Raw genomic sequence first — 19,043 nt, forward strand, 5'->3', positions numbered from 1 at the left:
TCAAAATGTAGATTCAGTAGGCTCATAGACTGAGTTTCTAATAAACTCCTAGGTGATACTAATTTGCCACTGGTCTGGTGACTATATTTTTAATAGGGAGGTTCTAGGATTTGAAGAAAAGTAGTATTGACCAGCTAGGCTAGTCTAGATATTAGAGAAAGCAACTATGACTACGAATAAAACAACACAAATATATGCTACAAAATTTCTTGATAAAATATATCTGGGATTTGCATTAATAAAGGAGATGAGAATTGGGTGGAGGAAACGAGGAAGATCTAAGTTGCTAACTGAAGCTGACAAGGGTTAAATATTCTTCTATTTTTTGTATCTAAAAATGTTAAAATTTTCTGATTCAAAAACCTATACAACATACCAAGACAATAAACCAAGTGAATGAAAATAGAGATGCCACATAGTCTTTCTGTCCATTGAAATGGGAGCAAGAGGGAGGAAGAAAAGGGAGAGAAGTGCAAAACGGGTGGCTCTGTGAAGCTACAAAGGGTATGTTTGTATTTAAGGACCTTACACATAATTCAGCGTCTAAAATACCAATGATATAGCTCCTTGTTTACATCCTTCAGAGAAACCTGCGGCCCAAATGACTTATTTCTTAAACACATTTAAAATCCTTGTTAAAAATTGGTTAAATGTCATGAGATTTGATAAGGGAATTATCAATGTCCAAACAGTCTGTTAAAAATTATAAAGTGTGTTTTGAACAATATTGTACTATTTAAACACCCAATATCATATTATTTGCCATTTTTATAACTAGGCAAAACAAGAAATTTAGCCTACAGAATATAGGACAAATTCCTCTTGAAAAGCAACCACTGAATAATAAAATACTAAATTGAAGGTAACAATTACCTCTTGGGAAAGAATAAGGTTTGAACTAAGATCAGAAAGAGGTTCATACGGGATTTCAGTTCATTCTGTAATGTTTTCTTTCAACTAATATATAATTACGTTTAAAATATGGAAAATGTTAGGTAGTGATATAGTTGAGTGAAGTGCATAGGTGTTCATTACGGTTTTATTTTTCCGCGTATTTGAACAGTTCTTAATGTGAATAATCTAATACTCTATAACTTTAACATGTACACTTTTATTTGCAAAATCCGAAACTAGAAAATTTAAAGGGAAGCTATTCAAAATAACAAAGAATAACTATAAAACTAAGGTTTTGCATAATCAATGAATATTATGGTTCAAAATTAAGACTTTCTGCTGAATTCTTGCCATCAGGTTTCCTAGTATACTCAACTTCACTGAATTCTGTACTTTCTCCTGAATGAAAAAAACGTTTTCAGATTTAGGCTCCATTTTAATATATTAAGGCAGCCAGAAAATCCTGTTTGAAGTTCAGAGCTGCTCATGAGAATATGTCTTTCTTCCTTAGCCTTGAAATTCCTGAGTGTTAAAATTACCTGTTTCACAGCAACTTTTTTATACATATGAAATCTTAAGTGCAGTCTATAATTAAATATGTGCATTTTATGATTGGGCTATCAAGTTCAAACAGAAAATATAAAGCTAAATCCATGGTTTCTTTTCATCTGGCTTGGGATGCTCTCTATAACTGCATTTTACATCTTTCTGCTTTATGAAACTAGTAAATAATTTTAAAACATTAGTATTTCTTTGTAGCAAAAAGACGTATTAGGGTAACATGTATTGTGGATAATGAAGTTTACTGTGGGCAAATCTGGCAGTCTGGGAACTGGCATTAGTTAACTAATTGCATAGCATTCCTTCACTTATCCTATTTGAGCCTCTATAATAATCCTGTGAGGGGAGCAGAGCAGAACTTATTGCCTCCATTTTACAAATAACATTGAGGCTTTGAAAAGTGATTTGTCCTTTCCCTAGTAATTATATGGTGATACAAATAGATGTACATGAATGAATTAAGCTAATCACCATAATTTCACTATACTAACCTTAACTCTAGGAGCTAAAATGCTTCCAAAGTGTTAATTTAATCTCTAATATAATGATTCATTACACTTCCTGGTTAAGGAAAAATTTTCTTCATTGCTTTCAAATGCTAACATTAAATATAAACTGTAGATATCTCTTCCTTAAGTAGGTACTTTAAAACCCATTTCCAAAATACATCTTCTTTAATACCAAAAAATAATTTTTCTGATTATTTCTAAATATTCAAGACCTCTATTAACAAAGCAGCTAAGTCCTAAGAATACTTGTTAGCTAGTTCACTCTAAGAGTCATAGAGTACTAATATACGACAAAGCTGTTTTTATTTTTACCTAACTTTTAATAAGCAATTCACTATATGCCAAGGCCTGGGTTAATTTGATGTACTGAATTAAAAATATTCTAGAATGTCAAAATCCCCCTTTAGTGACTTGGTGCTTTGGAAGGAAGGCCGTATTAGGGCATACTGTAAGACAGTATAGAATCTGCTGTAGTCCTTAGGCAGGAAGAGCTGGTTTCTGGTTATCTCCCACTAGGGAGACTGGGAACTCCCACCAGCTTAGCAACTGGCACAAACTAAGTCCACACACACAGCTCAGGACTTAGTTTCTCCTTCCCAAGGCAATCCCACCCACAATGAGCACCTGAAAAGGTGACAGAACCTACTTTCAAATATTATAGCCACCACTAATTACTGAGAAAAACTTCACCTTGAGAAGCTTTGTTCAATTACTATTCACTAACCCTGGTATTGGTTTTTTAGACTTTAGACTTATCTGATGCTGCTAGAGTTCCTCTGTGCTACGACGTTATTTTAAGAAAAAAACACAGATCACCTAGCTTCCAAATCATCCCAGACTGTTGACTCTAATGGTTTTTCTTCAGATGACAACAGTGACACTAGTGTAAACAAAATTTTACTTATTATATTCTTCTTTCTTGGAGGTAACTGAATTACTACATTAAGTATAGTAAAACATATTTTATGTTCCTTCATTTACTTTTTATTATCCTATGTATAAGTTTTGCATAAGTGTGGGATATTTTATAACAGAACAAACCTAAGAAACATGTGTAACTCCAAAGTTATTTGATACCAATATATCTGTTTAGAAAAACTGACCAAAATATTTTGAATATAAATAGCACCCTAACTGTAACTGCTTACAAGTTACAGTAGTAACATCCTCAGTTGTTAAATGCAAATTACTCTAAGTTTTTAAATACTTGAATGTATATCATTCTTCCCACCCAAGGCAAAAGCAGATATGCTGATATGCAGATATGCTGCTCTTTCTTCCCAGTAATATCAAGTTCTTTTTGTTAACTCACAAGGTAGTCTAAGATTAGTAAGAAATCTTTAGCAGACACAAAAGATGAAAGATGAAACTGCAGCAAGAGAGCATGGCAAATCCAAAAGATCTATTAGTGCATAAATCTACTGGAAAAAAAAAACAACAAGAACAAAAGAGATAGAATTAACAAGCTACAATAAAAGTTATGTCTTTAAAGCAGTAGATTATAACAGGGTGGGAAATGTTTAATATGTGTCCTCCTGAAAAGCAGTTACCATCTTTTAAATTAAAAAAAACCAGCTGGTATATTTTCACAGCATCTAGATTTATTTATGGTATAAAGCCATAGAATTGTAATATTATTACTCCTTTCCCACCCTGGCAGAGAATAAACATGAATTCAGAAGCACAGTGGAGTGAAAACAAAGAAGAGGAGAGAGAAAAGGCAGCAGAGAAAGACAGAAAAGGTGAATATAGAGCTACAGAAGTGTTTATTGAGCATGCTACAGGGGTAAGCAGAGTACACACAAAATGAAATTAAACAACCATCAAACCTCCCAACTTTGTTAGAAAATTAATTTTTAATTGTGCCGCTTTCAAACTATACTGAATTTTACATTTCTAAAGATGTAAAAACTCAACTAATAGAAAATATACATGACCATTCTGTCTACATAGATAACAGAATCTATGAATCTTGAAACTAAGTACATCAATTTCAAAAAGTATTGGTCATTTAAACAGAATCAACAATTCGGATTGACAAGAACTGTTCAAATTAATTTGACCTGTAGATTCTGAGCCATGTTTTTATTAAAGTCAGATCTATTCCTAAATACAAAATATTTTGAAGATTTATTAAAACTGAATATTACAATGCAAGGTAAATTAAGACTAAAGGCACATAAACTTTGGTCCCACCTGGTTGTCAGTTTTAGAAAACTGCCACAAAATTAATCTTCCTGCATATTTTCGCAGTACACTTTCTTTATCTTTGAAAAATACATGCACCAGTTCCTGAACTAGCTAGACCAGTCTGCACATGCTCAGAAATCCACAACCATATTCCAAATCTTAATTACAAACTAAGGATGGCAATATATATTTAAATGCACGTAAGTCATGTCAACTTCAAAAACATCTACGAAAAATATTCAGCCACAAACAAGACATTACTTAGTGCTGACATTTATATGATACGTCCCACAAGAGTGTGTACAAAAAGGTTAAGATTCCACAATGCTTTCCACATAGGGCTCAAACTTACAGAAATCACTTTGTTGTCTTAAGAAATTAATACTCTGCATCTTGTTAATTTTAACTAATGCCTACATTCATAACTGAATCTAGACCAGAATTGTGAGATACAAAAGGCCAATGTTGTTTTCAAAGCAATAAAGCCTAAGGTAGTAAAAACTAAAAATGCTGCTTTATTCTTTCAATATCATGTATCTTATTTGATTAAATAGAAAAAAAGGTGACAAGCCAGTAATTCAAAATAAGTTCCAAGCAGGAGAAACAAAAACTTAACCTTTTTACACACCCCTGCCTAAACATATTTTAATTCCCATATAACAGTGTGCCCTAAACAACCAATTCCTTTTTTCTAGTAAATGCACAATAGCAACACTAGTTTTCCTTTTTAAGGCACATATGTCAACTAAGTTGAAAGGAAAAAAAAAAAAAAAAAAGCAAAATTAAACTGAAATTTTAAACAGACAAAATGGCTTCCCTATAGAACAGATGAAATATAGCAGTTAACAACTCTGCCTTTACATATGCCATTTCATTTTATAACCAAGGAATGATAACAGCATGGAAAAAAAAGAAACCCCAAAAAAACAAAAACAAAAAAAATCAAACTCTGGTCCCCACTTTTCTGAACAGTCAAATAGGTGATGACATTGAACAATGTGATTCACCCCCAATCTTCATCTTCCCATTTTTAAATTGTTGACTTGGAGAAAGACACTCTCAGATGATGGTTTTCTCCAAGGTTATAATTATGAAGATCAATCAAGGCCTGAATAGCTTCTTCCACTGTTGCCATCTGAAGAAGAGCCATTTTGTGATCTCTTCTGAAACAAAATTATAAAATTAGATACTTCATACAAATTAGAAAGGGCTTATTAAATACTTGAATTTTGGCCATTCCGGAATCAAAAATTTCTATAAACGAAAAGAACAAAAACTACTTAAAGAAAAATTTTATCAGGTCACTAATTTAAAGATAAGGAAGCTTGCTTACTGAAAAAACTTAAATGCTTTCACAGTGCCCCCAGTGTTAGCGAACAGTGTTCGTAGATCCTCTTCTGCTACTGATGGACTAGGAAAATTGAATGGGAAGAAAAAGTGAAGATTAATAATAAATTTCATATTTTATCAAAATAGAATGTATCTCAATACACTCTAGCTTATATACTTACGGGATATTAGATAGGTGAAGGGTGGCAGAAGGAGGAAAAATGTTTTGAAAATTTTTGGATCCAGGTTTCTTAAAACGATGCAATGGGGAATTACCAAAATCTTTTGTTAGCCCTTGATCATCAAGTCCCTCTCGAGGTAGCTGTACAGTCTGATGTTTAGACAGAGTAACACGAATAATTTTTCCATACATTTTCTGTCCATTAAGATGATTCATGGCTATAAAAAGAAAGCATGTCTATTAACAAACAATATCAAAGCTCAAAACAAACATAATTCTTTTAACGTAACAGTTTAAAAATCTGAATTTTCTTATGATTTTAAAATAAATCACCAATTTACCCTGGCCACTGGTGATAAGACTTAAGTACATTTTCATTTGAACTAGACAAGGCATTCTGGCAAAAAAGCCAGCTACTTTCATAGAATGAAAATCCAGATTATGAATATCTATCTTCCTCAACAATCCTGCTAACAAATCGTATAGTGAGCTACACAAGAAAGAAACTTAATAAGCATCCCTAGCTCTTTTTCTCCCTTCTGTTACACATCCTAATTGCTAAATATTGTGATAGCCTTCCTCCTAATTGTCCCTCAAATTCATGATCTGTTTCTCTACTTCTCGCTGACATTATTTTTTATCTGGATAACTCAGTCTCATATTTGTCTTCCTGTTGGATATTTTTTTCCAATCCATTTTCTATACAGCAGCTTCATGACCTTCATAAATTACAAATCTGATCACGTCAATACCTGCTTAAAACCCTTAAGGACAAAGTTGAAACTCATTCTTTAACATGGCTTATACCTTTCCCAGTCTGTACAGGTTGAGTATCCTTAATGCAGAAATCTGAAATCTGAAATGTTCCAAAATCCAAAACTGAGGGCCAACATGATGCTCAAGGGAAATGCTCATTGGAACATCTCAGATTTGGGAAGCTCAATTGGTATAATGCAAATATTCCAAAATCCAAACCTTTGTCTCTACCCCAGAACATAGTGCAGTGTGTGAAAACAGAACATTACATGACTATTTCTTGACATAGCTGCTGGATCATTTTTAAACTAAATGAACTGGTCTGATGCTAGAAAGTTATATGTTTTATTCACCAGTCAAAATAACTAAAAAAGACCATTTCTAATATGTCATGCACTTTGGCTAAACTGAAGGTCTAAATGACTACAATCAACTAGATAAAAACATTAAAGTATTAACAGTAGATGCCGGGCGCGTTGGCTCACGCCTGTAATCCCAACACTTTGGGAGGCTGAGGTGGGCGGATCACAAGGTCTAGGAGTTTGAGACCAGCCTGGCCAATATGGTGACACCCCATCTCTACTAAAAATACAAAAATTAGCTGGGCGTGGTGGCTCGTGCCTGTGGTCCCAGTTACTCAGGAGGCTGAGGCAGAATTGCTTGTATCCAGGAGGCGGAGGTTACAGTGAGCTGAGATGGTGCCACAGTGCACTCCAGCCTGGGTGACAGAGCGAGACTCTGTCTCAAAACAAAAACAAAAACAAACAAAAAACAGTAGAGTTACAGATAAAGACAATGTGGAAGATCAGGAAATTAAGAATAGAACATCCACTTTCAAAGAGTTTCTAATATAAACAGTATACTACAGTATACATTTTGACACAGAAGATACAAAGAACTGGTTAAATCCATGAATCTAATCATACTTACATGTATAATAAACCAATTAAATATAAAACAGATCTGAAAAGGATAATGCTGTCAAAATATGAGGTACCATTCAGAAAAGAAACAAAAGTAAAATTCTTATTTTACCTATAACTTCCTTAAATTTTTCTTATTATGATAACCACTAGCCATTGAACTTACTTCCCTAATTTGTTTTAAAAAATTTAAAAAAAAGAGTCCACTCTTCCTGATTGTCACTCCAGTGTTATATATTTTAAGTTTTCTCAGATTTTTCGCGAAGGCTAAGCACAGAAAAAAAACAAAACAATCTTCTCACAAGTCTGAATTTTCTCATTTGTTTCTCACACTGCATTTCACATACTTAATTTCATATACTTGCAAATTTACGCTTACACCTGTAAAACCAATTATCTACAGTGACAGTACATAAAATCCTTTTACAATAAAACCCACTGAATTATAAAATTTTAAAGTTCTATAACTATTTTAAGTGAACAAACTTTTGTTTAGATAAACTACCTCAGACAAAATGTGTTATTAAGTGTGAGTTTGAGAAATTAAGTGATATAAATAAGTAGACTTCAGGTTGTCAGAAAAAAAGCTGTCTAAATAAAAAGACAGCACAAACAGCAGAGCTTTGAGATAATGGAGGGAAAGAATAAGAAAATAAGTCCCAGGCATAGTAATTGCATACAGAACAGATGAGTGATAGAGGAATGGGATTAAAATAAAGCTAAATAACCAAACAGCTACCTCAGGAAGTAGCCAGGTAACAAGAGAGTTCTAGCCAGCTGATTGCCGACAATAGGATCTGAAGTGATCTAAAGGGGAAGGGGGATGATAATTAGAATACCAAAATTTTTAAGTAAAAAAGAAAACAAAAGCTTTGTCAAAAACTGAAAGTACACAAGGAGTAAACAGAGCAGAAGGAAATTACCTGAATTACTAATTTTAAATGAATAAAATTTTAAACAATGTGAATCTTACACTTGAAGTCTCCTATTCCAAGAAATGTGGCATAAATGGACAAGGCAATAATAAAGAAGGAAAAAGTCAATGTTTCACAATTGAAATGACATTTTTGATTTAATATAATTTTTTACCTTTCCCTTAATCCATCTATGAAAGAGATTATTAACGAATAATAAAAATTTTAAAAGACCTCAAGAAATTTACAGACAGAGTGGTGTTTATATGATGTGGAAACTGGAGCTTTATCAATGCTTCTTCCCTTTATAATTCAAAAAAATTTTTTTGTGTTACCACTCTCATTTTTTAATCAATCTTTAGATGTTTGTCTATTTTTTTAGTCTTTTCAAAGAATCCAACTTGTGGCATGTTTTTTTCTCTCAACTGTCTTTTATACCATTGATTTCCAGTCTTGTCTTTAATATCTCCTTCCCTGGGGGTAACACTGTTATTCTTAAAGTTAAAACTTCCCGTCAAGACTTCTCTTTCACTGTACCACATATATCTAATTTGTATGTAGTACTTTACCGCTTAATTTTAAGTATTTTATATTCCCATTAAAATAACTTCTGTCTGGGCAACACAGTGAGAACTCATCTCTACAAAAAATAATAATAATAATAAATTAGCCGGGCAGGTGGTGCATGCTTTTAGTCCTAGCTACTTCGGAGGCTTAAGTGCAAGGACTGCTTAAGCCTGGGAGGTCGAGGCTGCAGTGAGCCACAATAGCACCACTGCACTCCACCCTGGGGGACAGAGCAAGACACTGGCTCAAAAACAAACAAACAAACAAACTTCTGACTCATGCAATACTGAGACTTATTTTTAAATCTCAGGATACAGATTTTATATGCATCTTTTTGTTATTAATTCTAACTTACTTGTGCAATGGAGAATGAGGTCTGTATGATACTCTGAAATTAGCTGAAGCTTGCTTTATGGTTTAGTATGTGACTGATTTTTCAAAAATGTTCCATATGCGTTTAAAAACTGTGTTGGATGCATAACTTAGACACATAATTCTGTTAAGGTAATTGTATTGTATCATTTGTATCTTTGTTGATTTTGTCTTTTTTTGGTCAGTTTGACATGTAATTCAGAAAAGTGAATTGAAATCCACCACTATAATAGATTTGCTCAAGTCTACCTGTAGTTTTATCTACTTATTATTTATATATTTTGAGGCTATTTCACTAGGCACACATATACATAAACTGTTATATCTTTCTAGTGAACTAAATCCTTTATCAATTCTGTCTTAATAAAGGTATTTAAGTTTTGTCTTGCTTACTATCTGTCCAGTATATTAGTATCTCTTTACATCCTTTTCCTTTCAATCTTTCATATTCTTCTGCTTTACATGTCTCTTGTAAAAAGTATATAGCTAACTTTTTAAATACCAAGTTTGATAATCTTTTTAGTACACCATACTAAATAGTACACCATAGAGTTTTGTGTGGGAGTGTGTGTGTGTGTGTGTTTGTGTGTGTGTGTTTTAAAGGAAATGATGGTGTCAGTACATACTTTTATGGTCACACAGTTCAAGAAAGCAAAATCTACCTAGCAGCAATGAGAAATGATGAATTATTTACCACTACAGATAGTCCAAAAATTATAAGCCCTACTAGCAAGTCAAAACTTTAGTGACAATATCTTATAAAATTTGGGATAAATGATTTACAAATTTAAGTACTATTAACTGAATTGTGTCCTCCCCAAATTTATATGTTGAAGTCCTAACCCCCAATGTAACTGTACTTAAAAACAGGACCTTTAAGGAGGTAATTAAGGTTAAATGTGGTCATTAAGGGTAAAGCCCTGATTCAACAGGACTAGGATCCTTACAAGGGGAAGAGACTCTTAACGTGCTTGCACAGTGGAAAGGCCACATGAGGACACATGGGGAAGATGGTTGGCTGCAAGCCAAGAGAGACCTCACCAGAAACAATCTGCTAGCAGTTTCATCTGGGACTTCTTGACCCCAAAGTTTTATTTCTCAAAACTTTGAAGAAATACATTTTTGTTGTTTCATCTACTCAGTCTATGGTATTTTGGTTACAGCAGCCCAAGCAGACTACGAGTATGGCAAAAAATTAAAATATTACATAAAACAGTCTTTACATAAAACAAAAACTATCTGGAAGATCTGAGGTAATTCTACCACAGGTAATTACCAACCATAAAGACTATGCATCCCTTATTTAAATGACACAATGCCACCCATACCTCAAACAATTAGGGAAAAAAATGACATATTTGAGAATACTCCTATTATGAAGTACTGTTAAGTGCTACTTACAACATATATGAAAACAACAGCAATGACTATTCCAACCAGAGTACAGAAGTGCACACAGAGAAAGAGGAAAATACGTACTAAGTATCTTGACATAATCAGCACTTTCATATCTCTTTAAAACACATACCACCATTTTAAAAATGGACAGCCAGATGGATAGTTTTATACCTGATCTGAGTTGCTAAGACTATTGCCAAGAAACACTAAAATTCAAACCTATTATGTGTTTGAAATTCAAAATTTTCTATGTGATGTCAAAGGCCAAAATTGGTCTAGTATAGCAAGTTGTTCATCTCTGAGCAAAAATACACTCGTCCTTACATCAAAAATGGCAAATTTACAAATTAACAATGTGAATACAATCAGTCTGAGGCACCATTATCCCTGAATCTCAATGAACAGAAATGTAAGAACATCCTGGCATTTACAGTCAATCACTGGTGTGAATGTGCAGGTGTGTTCTAGATTTATGTATTCAAGTATGTATGAAGTCAAACGACATAAGTTTAATTAAAATAATCAATTACTTATTTAAGTAATGATATAAAGTGTAACCTGACTAAAGTGCCTTTTAAGATTCCCAAAGGGATTAACAACAGTGTTTTTAGCACAAGCTTTTCATCTTCTAAGAACCTGGTATCGCAAGCCTTTAGAAGAATTAAAATAACATGGCATTAAGAAGGATTCTATGGACTGTATGAACAGTTAGCCTCTATTAACAAGGAGTAGCTAGAATAAAAATCACTATGAATCTTCAATATAAATGATATAATTCTCATGTGAAACTATTATTACAATTTTGAAGCTAAAATCTCTTCCTATTATGAGTGCATTTGAAAAACAGTAGGAGGATAGCAGAAAAATACAAATATGTTCGTCACATACAACTATTCACATTAAAATGACATTTTGAGCCCTGGCCATTAAAATAATTTCTTACTGATGTAAAGGAGTTTATTTTTATTCGCAGATTCACATTATGCATTTGAAAGCAGAAGTGAAGATGTATAGATAAAACATAGTTTAATCTTACCAAGTTGTGATTGGTTTCCATCAGCCATCTGTATTAGAGCGCTGTCTTTCTTATTGTACAAAATCTTCACACGCTGCACATCTCCATAAACACCTTTTTTGGAGCCACAGAGAGGTAATCCAAAAATGGAATTAATTTTATGTGGAAGTCACCTAAAGATTATCTTTCTGACATATCAATGAAACATTCAGACATCAACATGATCACTCAATCTCATCATTCTCACAAATGAATAAAGAAGATCAAGATTTTGAACAGTGAATTTTGAAAAGAATAATTTTTGATAAACCCTCAAAGCTATGTGAATGATATTAAATTAAAGACCATGCAAAATAAATTAGCATGCATTAAAACAAATTTTGTGTCTATGGAGAGTTTTAAATAGCAAAGAAAAATAGCAAAAGATTTACTATTCAACTTTAAGCCAAAGTGCTAGCTACAAATAAGAATTAAGGTGAAACAAAAATCAAATCAATAATAAAAGTATAGTGCTAACAATAACATACCGAAGAGGGTAAACAGACTTTGGGGCGTAACCATCTTTAGAAGGAGAGAAGAGCAAGCAGCGTAAGACAAGAAGAGAGAAGAGTCGAGGAAGAGCGGAGATGAACAGATCATCCATAACGAAGGGTGGTTCCCGCAGAATGGTGAGGTGGTCATGGATCATGGTTCAAGGCGGTTAATTGGGGCAAGTTGGTCCGAGGAACATTTGTTCAAGCACAGAAGCATGAACATAGGGAATGGAGACAGGGAATGAAGACAAGGACAAGGAAAATAAAGGATAAGACAGGGAAGGGAATGGGCATTTGGGAAAAGACAAGGAAAGGGAAGGTGAACACACAGGGAAAAGGATGAAATGGGGAAGGGAAACAGCAATGCAGAAGAAAAAAATAAGGAATTGGGGAACAAAAACAAAATAAAATATAGGTCAGTACATAGGAAATGCAGGAATTTGGTCAGAAAATGGTTGGTTTATGTACTGTACAAGAAAAACTGAGTAAAATGTAGTCATCCAAGACAAATATGGGTAAAGTACATCTATATCAAAGAGTAAATTACAGCATTTCATCTCAACATAGGGAAGGAAAGCATGCATAGGAATTTTAAACTTTGAACTTTAACTGCATAAGCATGGCTGGTTATGAAATGCAGGCAAAAGTCTTAAAATAAAAACAAAGGCACTCTGATTCAAACATTTTAGCATGCAGAACTGTGAATGATAATAGTATTAAATGGATAAAATAAGCTAATGTTCATATTAACAGAGGCCAATTAAAAATGAAACAAATATTCAAATTAGACATCATAAACTGATACACTGAGCTTCCCACATTTCATACCAGCTTTCATAGCATTCAAAATAAAATATACCAGACATAAAATGTACAACTAAAGAAAATAACTTAGCAATAAATTTTATTTAACTGGGTGGGGGGGGTGGTAAGGAAGGAAGGGGTGGGGGAATAAAGTCAAAAAATATTTTTAGAAGACAATGACTAATAACTGCAAAGAAAAAATTACTAAGAAAGACGGGAAGAGTGCCTCGTCAAGATCTTTGGAAGAACCTTCAAAGAAAAATGTATTAGAGTAGTTCACATAAAATAAGATTTAAAAAAAATGCAATGACATATAAGCATGAAATGAACAAGCAAATAATTAGAAAAGGCAAAGAGCAAAATTGTTTTACAGTTAAATTTGCAAATTAGATCACATTTGCCTTTGAGAACAACAAAAAGATAAGCCAAACTACAGTACTTCACCATATTTTTCTTAGGAAAAATAGGTTAGGTTAAAAAATATACATATATATAGATATAGATATAAAGAGACATGACTGTTTAAGGAAATAAAGTATTACCTAAACCATACGTAGATTTTATTCAGAAGTAGAAACATACAGAAAATACTTTGACTAATGAATGTACATAAAAAGAAAGGCAAGTGCAAAATGAAATAAACATGAAAAACTTTCACAAATGAAATGGAGTTAAAGAATAAACATTAGAGATTATTTTACTAACCTCTTCATTTAAATTGCTAACCAACAGGACTGTATTGCCACCAGCTGAGACTCCAGGCATACCCACTCGGCCAGCAGCAGCTGCAGCAGCTGCTGCAGCAGCATTTGGAATGGCCAAAGGACTCAGAGCTCCTGGAACAGCTGCAACAGGAAGCCCTAATTTTAAAATAAAGCATATTTTACGAAACACACACAAGTCGTTTACAAAAACCAATTTAAGCACGATGGCTGCATGGCTTACGGCTGACCATTCCAAATGGTTCCTGAAAGTTAATTTTTATAGTGTTTAGAAAAATTGTTTGCTGATGTGTAAAGAAAAATAATTGATTCCAACAAAACAATTATTTGAACTAAAGTACATACCTGTATTATGTTAAAATATCAAATATATAATACTCTATTTCCTCTGGAAAAGCAAACAAAGCATGAAGAATATAATTCCAAGTCACAGGCTTGGAAAATTCACTTCCACGATTTACAGTAAAAGGCCAAATGTAAAAAAGTATCACTTTCGACATAATGGTAATTCATTTTTTTCCGCAAGTGCTATCTTCTTCATAAACTCACACTTGAAATCAAATAATTACAGCTTATGAAACAAAGGTAGTAGTCTTTCAGCTCCTAGAGACAAATCACTCTGAACATCATTATTTAATTCATGCAAATAAAGAAAATCTTAGCAAAATGTGCTTGCCTTCTTAATTATACACTCAAGTAATTAAAATGAATACAAGTTCCTTCAACACAACACTCTCCTGGTTGAAAGAACAAGAAACCATCACTATACAACACAGATTTTGTTTCAGTATTTTCCTATCCTTTCCCAATCTATGTTATCATTTCCTTCTTATTTTATTGTTCTAATTTCCAGTCTTATTGCTGTCCTACTATCTTTAAGTCACCATATTTTCATTTATTCTAGACAGAATTCCCTTTTGTGTTAGCACCGTTCATCTACTTTTCAATTACCAATCAACTTGGAATACTTTCATCCCTTAAATTCTTACACACCCAGCTTATTTCTCATAAATACTGGTTCACTCAAGAAACGAATTATATGTTCTTTTTTATCTTCCCAACATAAAGGAACAAACACCCAAAGTAAATGAATTTGATTTCATAACATACCTGGGTAGAACAGGCCCTTACCACTCTTGTTCTATAAGTTCACATTTTATTTCTTCTTTCTTTCCAGCTTTCTGGTGCATTTCGTAAGAATCTGCTGTTACCTTTGGTTTTAGAGATCTTACTCTTTTAAGTCAAGTTTTTGATCTTTTTACTTTATAGAAACTACTATGACCTTTCATTGGCAGTCTGAAGTGCTCTTTAATATTCACAATCCTTAACCTAAGTTTTTGACTTATAAAACTTTCCCCTCCATCTCTTTTTAATTCAGCCTTTATCTCTTCTGAGAACTCTGTCAGTGGCATATGTTTCTCATTTAATACTCTTGCTCTTGATGAGTTTCTTTTCACAGCTTTTTGCCTGTACCTTTTTTTTTAGGCTCTCCTTTTTTTCTTACTTTGCTCCCTTTTTTTTATGGCTATACATTTTGTTTTGGAAGATTTCCAACATATACAAAAGTAAAAGTGACTAAAATAATGCATCTCTATGTAGCCATCACCCAACTTTAACAATGATCAACTCATGGCCAACCTCGTTTCATCCCCTTTTATTCTTAAAGTAAATCTCAGAAATTAGGGTCCAATTTTAAAATTAAGAATTCTCATGTTTAATACTTACTAATGCACAATAGTCTTCAGTGTGTCTTTGAATACACCAATGTGGATCTTTTCAACCAAATATTCTACTATATTACTAACTTTTCCATGTTAAATACTATACCCCTCACTATCCTCCCCATAAGTTGTTCTCATTTAACATTCAATGGATACGTTCACTTGTTGTCAAGTATACATTCCTAATTCCTAGGCAAGCATTCCTACACACAACAATTTTTTTTCTTGCAGTCTTGAGAAGTGACCTCCCCATATTGTAATAGTATTTGTCAGTATTTTCAGATAGCTCTGACTGAATGCACAGAATATTCGACTAAAGTTGACAATACAATTATTTATTAGTAGCAGAAACTCCAGATGTAGTCATTATATTGTTACATCATTCTATTTTCCTGCCTTTAGTTAGCTACCTTTTAGGAAAAACAGTATCTTAAAAATTCTATTAAATTCCATAGTCTGTATGAGATCCCACTGATGGCAAACAAACAAAAAACCACCAACTTCAATATGGCATGCAGAAGAAGTTCAGTACCAAGCCTCAAATTCCCTTTTTAACAATAAAAAGTCTGTTTTCAAAAAGTCCATCAAAGATACTTGGACTAGATCTTTGCCACAATAAAAAAATTAAATCACTTTAATTTCTGGTTTCACTTTTAATTCTAACAGGAAGAAGTAATTCTAAGGGCCCACTAAGCCAAAAAATCTTAACTGAGGAATTATAATTAGTTACCAAAATTAAAATAATCTAAAAACTCTAATCACTAGCATTTTCTCTGTACATCTCTTGACTCTTATAACCATCTACTGTTCATTAAAATACTCTGTTTCTCCTGCTTATTTAACTATAATTGTCTTAAACTTTGTATCCCACAGTGAAAAAGTTCTCAAACTTTTTGGTCTCAGCTCCCCTTTATAGTCTTAAAACTATGGAGAATCACAAGGAGTTTTTGTTAATGTGGGTTCTATTAATGGTTGTCATTTCCAAAATTAAAACCAATAACTTTTTTTTTTTTTTTTTTTGAGATGGAGTCTTGCTCTTGTCCCCCAGGCTGGAGTGTAATGGCGAGATTTTGGCTCACTGCAACCTCCACCTCCCAGCTTCAAGTGATTCTCCTGCCTCAGCATCTCGAGTAGCTGAGACTACAGGCACCCACTACCATGCCTGGCTAATTTTTGTATTTTTAGTAGAGATGGGGTTTCACCACGTTGGCCAGGCTGGTTTTGGTCTTGAACTCCTGACCTCAGGTGATCCACCTGCCTCAGCCTCCCAAAGTGCTGGGATTACAGGTCTGAGCCACTGCGCTTGGCCAAAACCACGAACTTTTTAAAGCACATAAACACACATACTATTAGCCTTCAGTTACCGCTGTATGCTATTAAGAGAAAAAGTAAAAAGAGGCAAAATACACTTTAGTATTACCGTGAAAAGTAATACTAAACTTTGTGGGCCCCCTATGAAGATCTCAGGAACTCTCGCAAATCTCTGGACATTTGTAAAATGCTACCAAATATTCACATGCTTTATACATATGGAGTGCTCAAAAATTACTAAGGAATTTAAAAAGATACATTTACTCACTTCAAATAAAAGAAAATGCTGTAATATATGACACATATTTTTTAAAAGAATGCTGAGTTAATTGACACTCCCAAACTTTAAGCTCTCAGTCATCTCCTACTCATTTTTCCCTCTTGAAATCTCAGGAAAAAGTATAAATTCATAAAATATATAAAAAATTATCAATCTATTTAAATACAGTATTGATCTAAACATACCAGCCTAAGGTTAATACTTTATTTTTATGAAAAACTGCTTCATATCTTGAGATACAACCCTACCGTGCCACTATACATTTTAACAATCTAATGAAAATCACTTACCAAAAAAATTTAAAGATGGTTAAAAACATGTTTAAAAGAATTTTAAATATTTAAGACATAATTGTTTTCAAAATACATTTTTTTTTTCTTGAAATCTGGGTTTTCCAGTAGAGATAACTTGGTGGTATAATACTGTTTAGAACATCAAGCCTTTTCATGGAAAAATAGTAATTGAGAATTAAAGTAATTAGTTAATAATTAAAATAAATTTATAATGGTAATTGAGAATTAAAAGTCTAGGCTAAAGCTTCCCCACCCTTTATTTTTTGAGACAAGGTTTGCTCTGTCACCCAGGCTAGAGTGCAGTGGCATGATCATGGCTCACTGCTGTTTCTATCTTCTGGGCTCAGGCAATCCTCCCACCTCAGCCTACTAAGTAGCTGGGACTACAGGCACATGCCACCAGGCATGGCTAATTTATTTTATTTTTAGTAGAGACTGAGATCTCACTATGTTGCTCAGGCTGGTCTCAAACTCCTGGCCTCAAGCAATCCTCCCACCTTGACCTCTCAAAGTGCTGGGATTACAGGTGTGAGCCACAACACCTGGCCTAAAGCCCTTTTTAGTGTGACAGATCTGAAACATTAAAAAAAAAAAAAAAAAAAAAGCCAGAGAATGCTACCTTTTACTAAATAATCTTGTACTTTAGTAAAAATAAGACTACCAATCTTCTAGACAGAAAAATTTGGGCTCAAAATAGATGAATTTACCTCTTTCTAAGGAGGTAATAAAAATCTTACCAAAAAAGAGAATACAAGGTGTGAGGTCCCCACTGTCTGAATGCTAATTCAGTGTCCTCACTTGTCGATTTACTTCCACCATTCCGGGCCACCTTGTCAGATAATCTATTATGTCCAATGATCCTTCCTTTTACACAGTTCACAGTATGGTGTAAGAATGCTTTAATAGGTAAAAGAAGCCACCACGTGTCCTTAATGCCACTCGTATGTATTTCTCTTTCATTATTTCCTTCCCGCGGCTGATAACTTAGAAAAACTACTTAGGCTATCTTTACACAGTTCTAAATCACTGGAGTAGTCTAAGATTTTCCTGGACTTTTAAAGCCTCTGAAGATTCTCCAATTTCCCTCAATATACTTTTGTCTGAAAAACTACTTTGTCAATCAGGTATTTTTAGGTTTAATCTAAATGCTGTCTGCTGCAATAAAAATATAAACACCTACAAAATATTTCATGATGCACTATTTATATAATTAATACATTCTAGAAAACAGTTCTGTTCTTAACTCCCAGCTAAATGAGAAAACAATAAACTTACCACGGGCCCTTTGAGAAAGTTATAGAAAGCATATTACACATATTGTATACACTGGCTCTAACAGATTACTTTTAGCTACATAAATTATAATTTCAACTTTAATGATTTGCATCTTTAGCTAAGGCAGCAGATATGTGGGGGAAAAACTGTTTACACATGTTGATGAGGAGGGATAAAAATACTTGATCTATCACAAGGTCAGGAGATCGAGACCATCCTGGCTAACACTATGAAACCCCGTCTCTACTAAACATACAAAAAAATTAGCTGGGCGTGGTGGCAGGCGCCTGTAGTCCCAGCTACTCAGGAGGCTGAGGCAGAAGAATGGCACGAACCCGGGAGGCGGAGTTTGCAGTGAGCCGAGATCGCGCCATTGCACTCCAGCCTGGGCGACAGAGTGAGACTCCATCTCAAAAAAAAAAAAAAAAAAAAGCTTGATCTATTCTGAGGATTGCTATAAAGATAAAACAATGTAAAAGAGCTTCATAAACGATC

The 19,043-nt window shown here is 33.6% G+C and overlaps 1 protein-coding gene across 4 annotated transcripts in view; it reads right to left on the bottom strand.

Annotated features, from left to right (window-relative positions):
* Window positions 1-3,711: 3,711 nt before the first annotated feature.
* Window positions 3,712-19,043, bottom strand: part of PTBP2 (polypyrimidine tract binding protein 2) — a 91,265-nt gene continuing 75,933 nt past the window's right edge. The window contains exons 9-14 of one of the 4 annotated variants that reach the window (XM_003808454.4): window positions 13,652-13,791; window positions 12,137-12,170; window positions 11,631-11,723; window positions 5,666-5,882; window positions 5,488-5,565; window positions 3,712-5,314 (exon numbers count right to left, since the gene is read on the bottom strand). In XM_003808454.4, coding sequence (XP_003808502.1) covers window positions 5,185-5,314; window positions 5,488-5,565; window positions 5,666-5,882; window positions 11,631-11,723; window positions 12,137-12,170; window positions 13,652-13,791 — 692 coding nt within the window. In that variant the 3' untranslated portion in view covers window positions 3,712-5,184. Of the gene's footprint in view, window positions 5,318-5,487; window positions 5,566-5,665; window positions 5,883-11,630; window positions 11,724-12,136; window positions 12,171-13,651; window positions 13,807-19,043 lie in introns of all 4 variants that reach the window. The other 3 variants (XM_008960540.4, XM_008960539.4, XM_008960538.4) reach the window with 3 other exon arrangements.

Source organism: Pan paniscus, chromosome 1, assembly GCF_029289425.2.
Source record: "Pan paniscus chromosome 1, NHGRI_mPanPan1-v2.0_pri, whole genome shotgun sequence".
Lineage (NCBI taxonomy): Eukaryota > Metazoa > Chordata > Mammalia > Primates > Hominidae > Pan > Pan paniscus.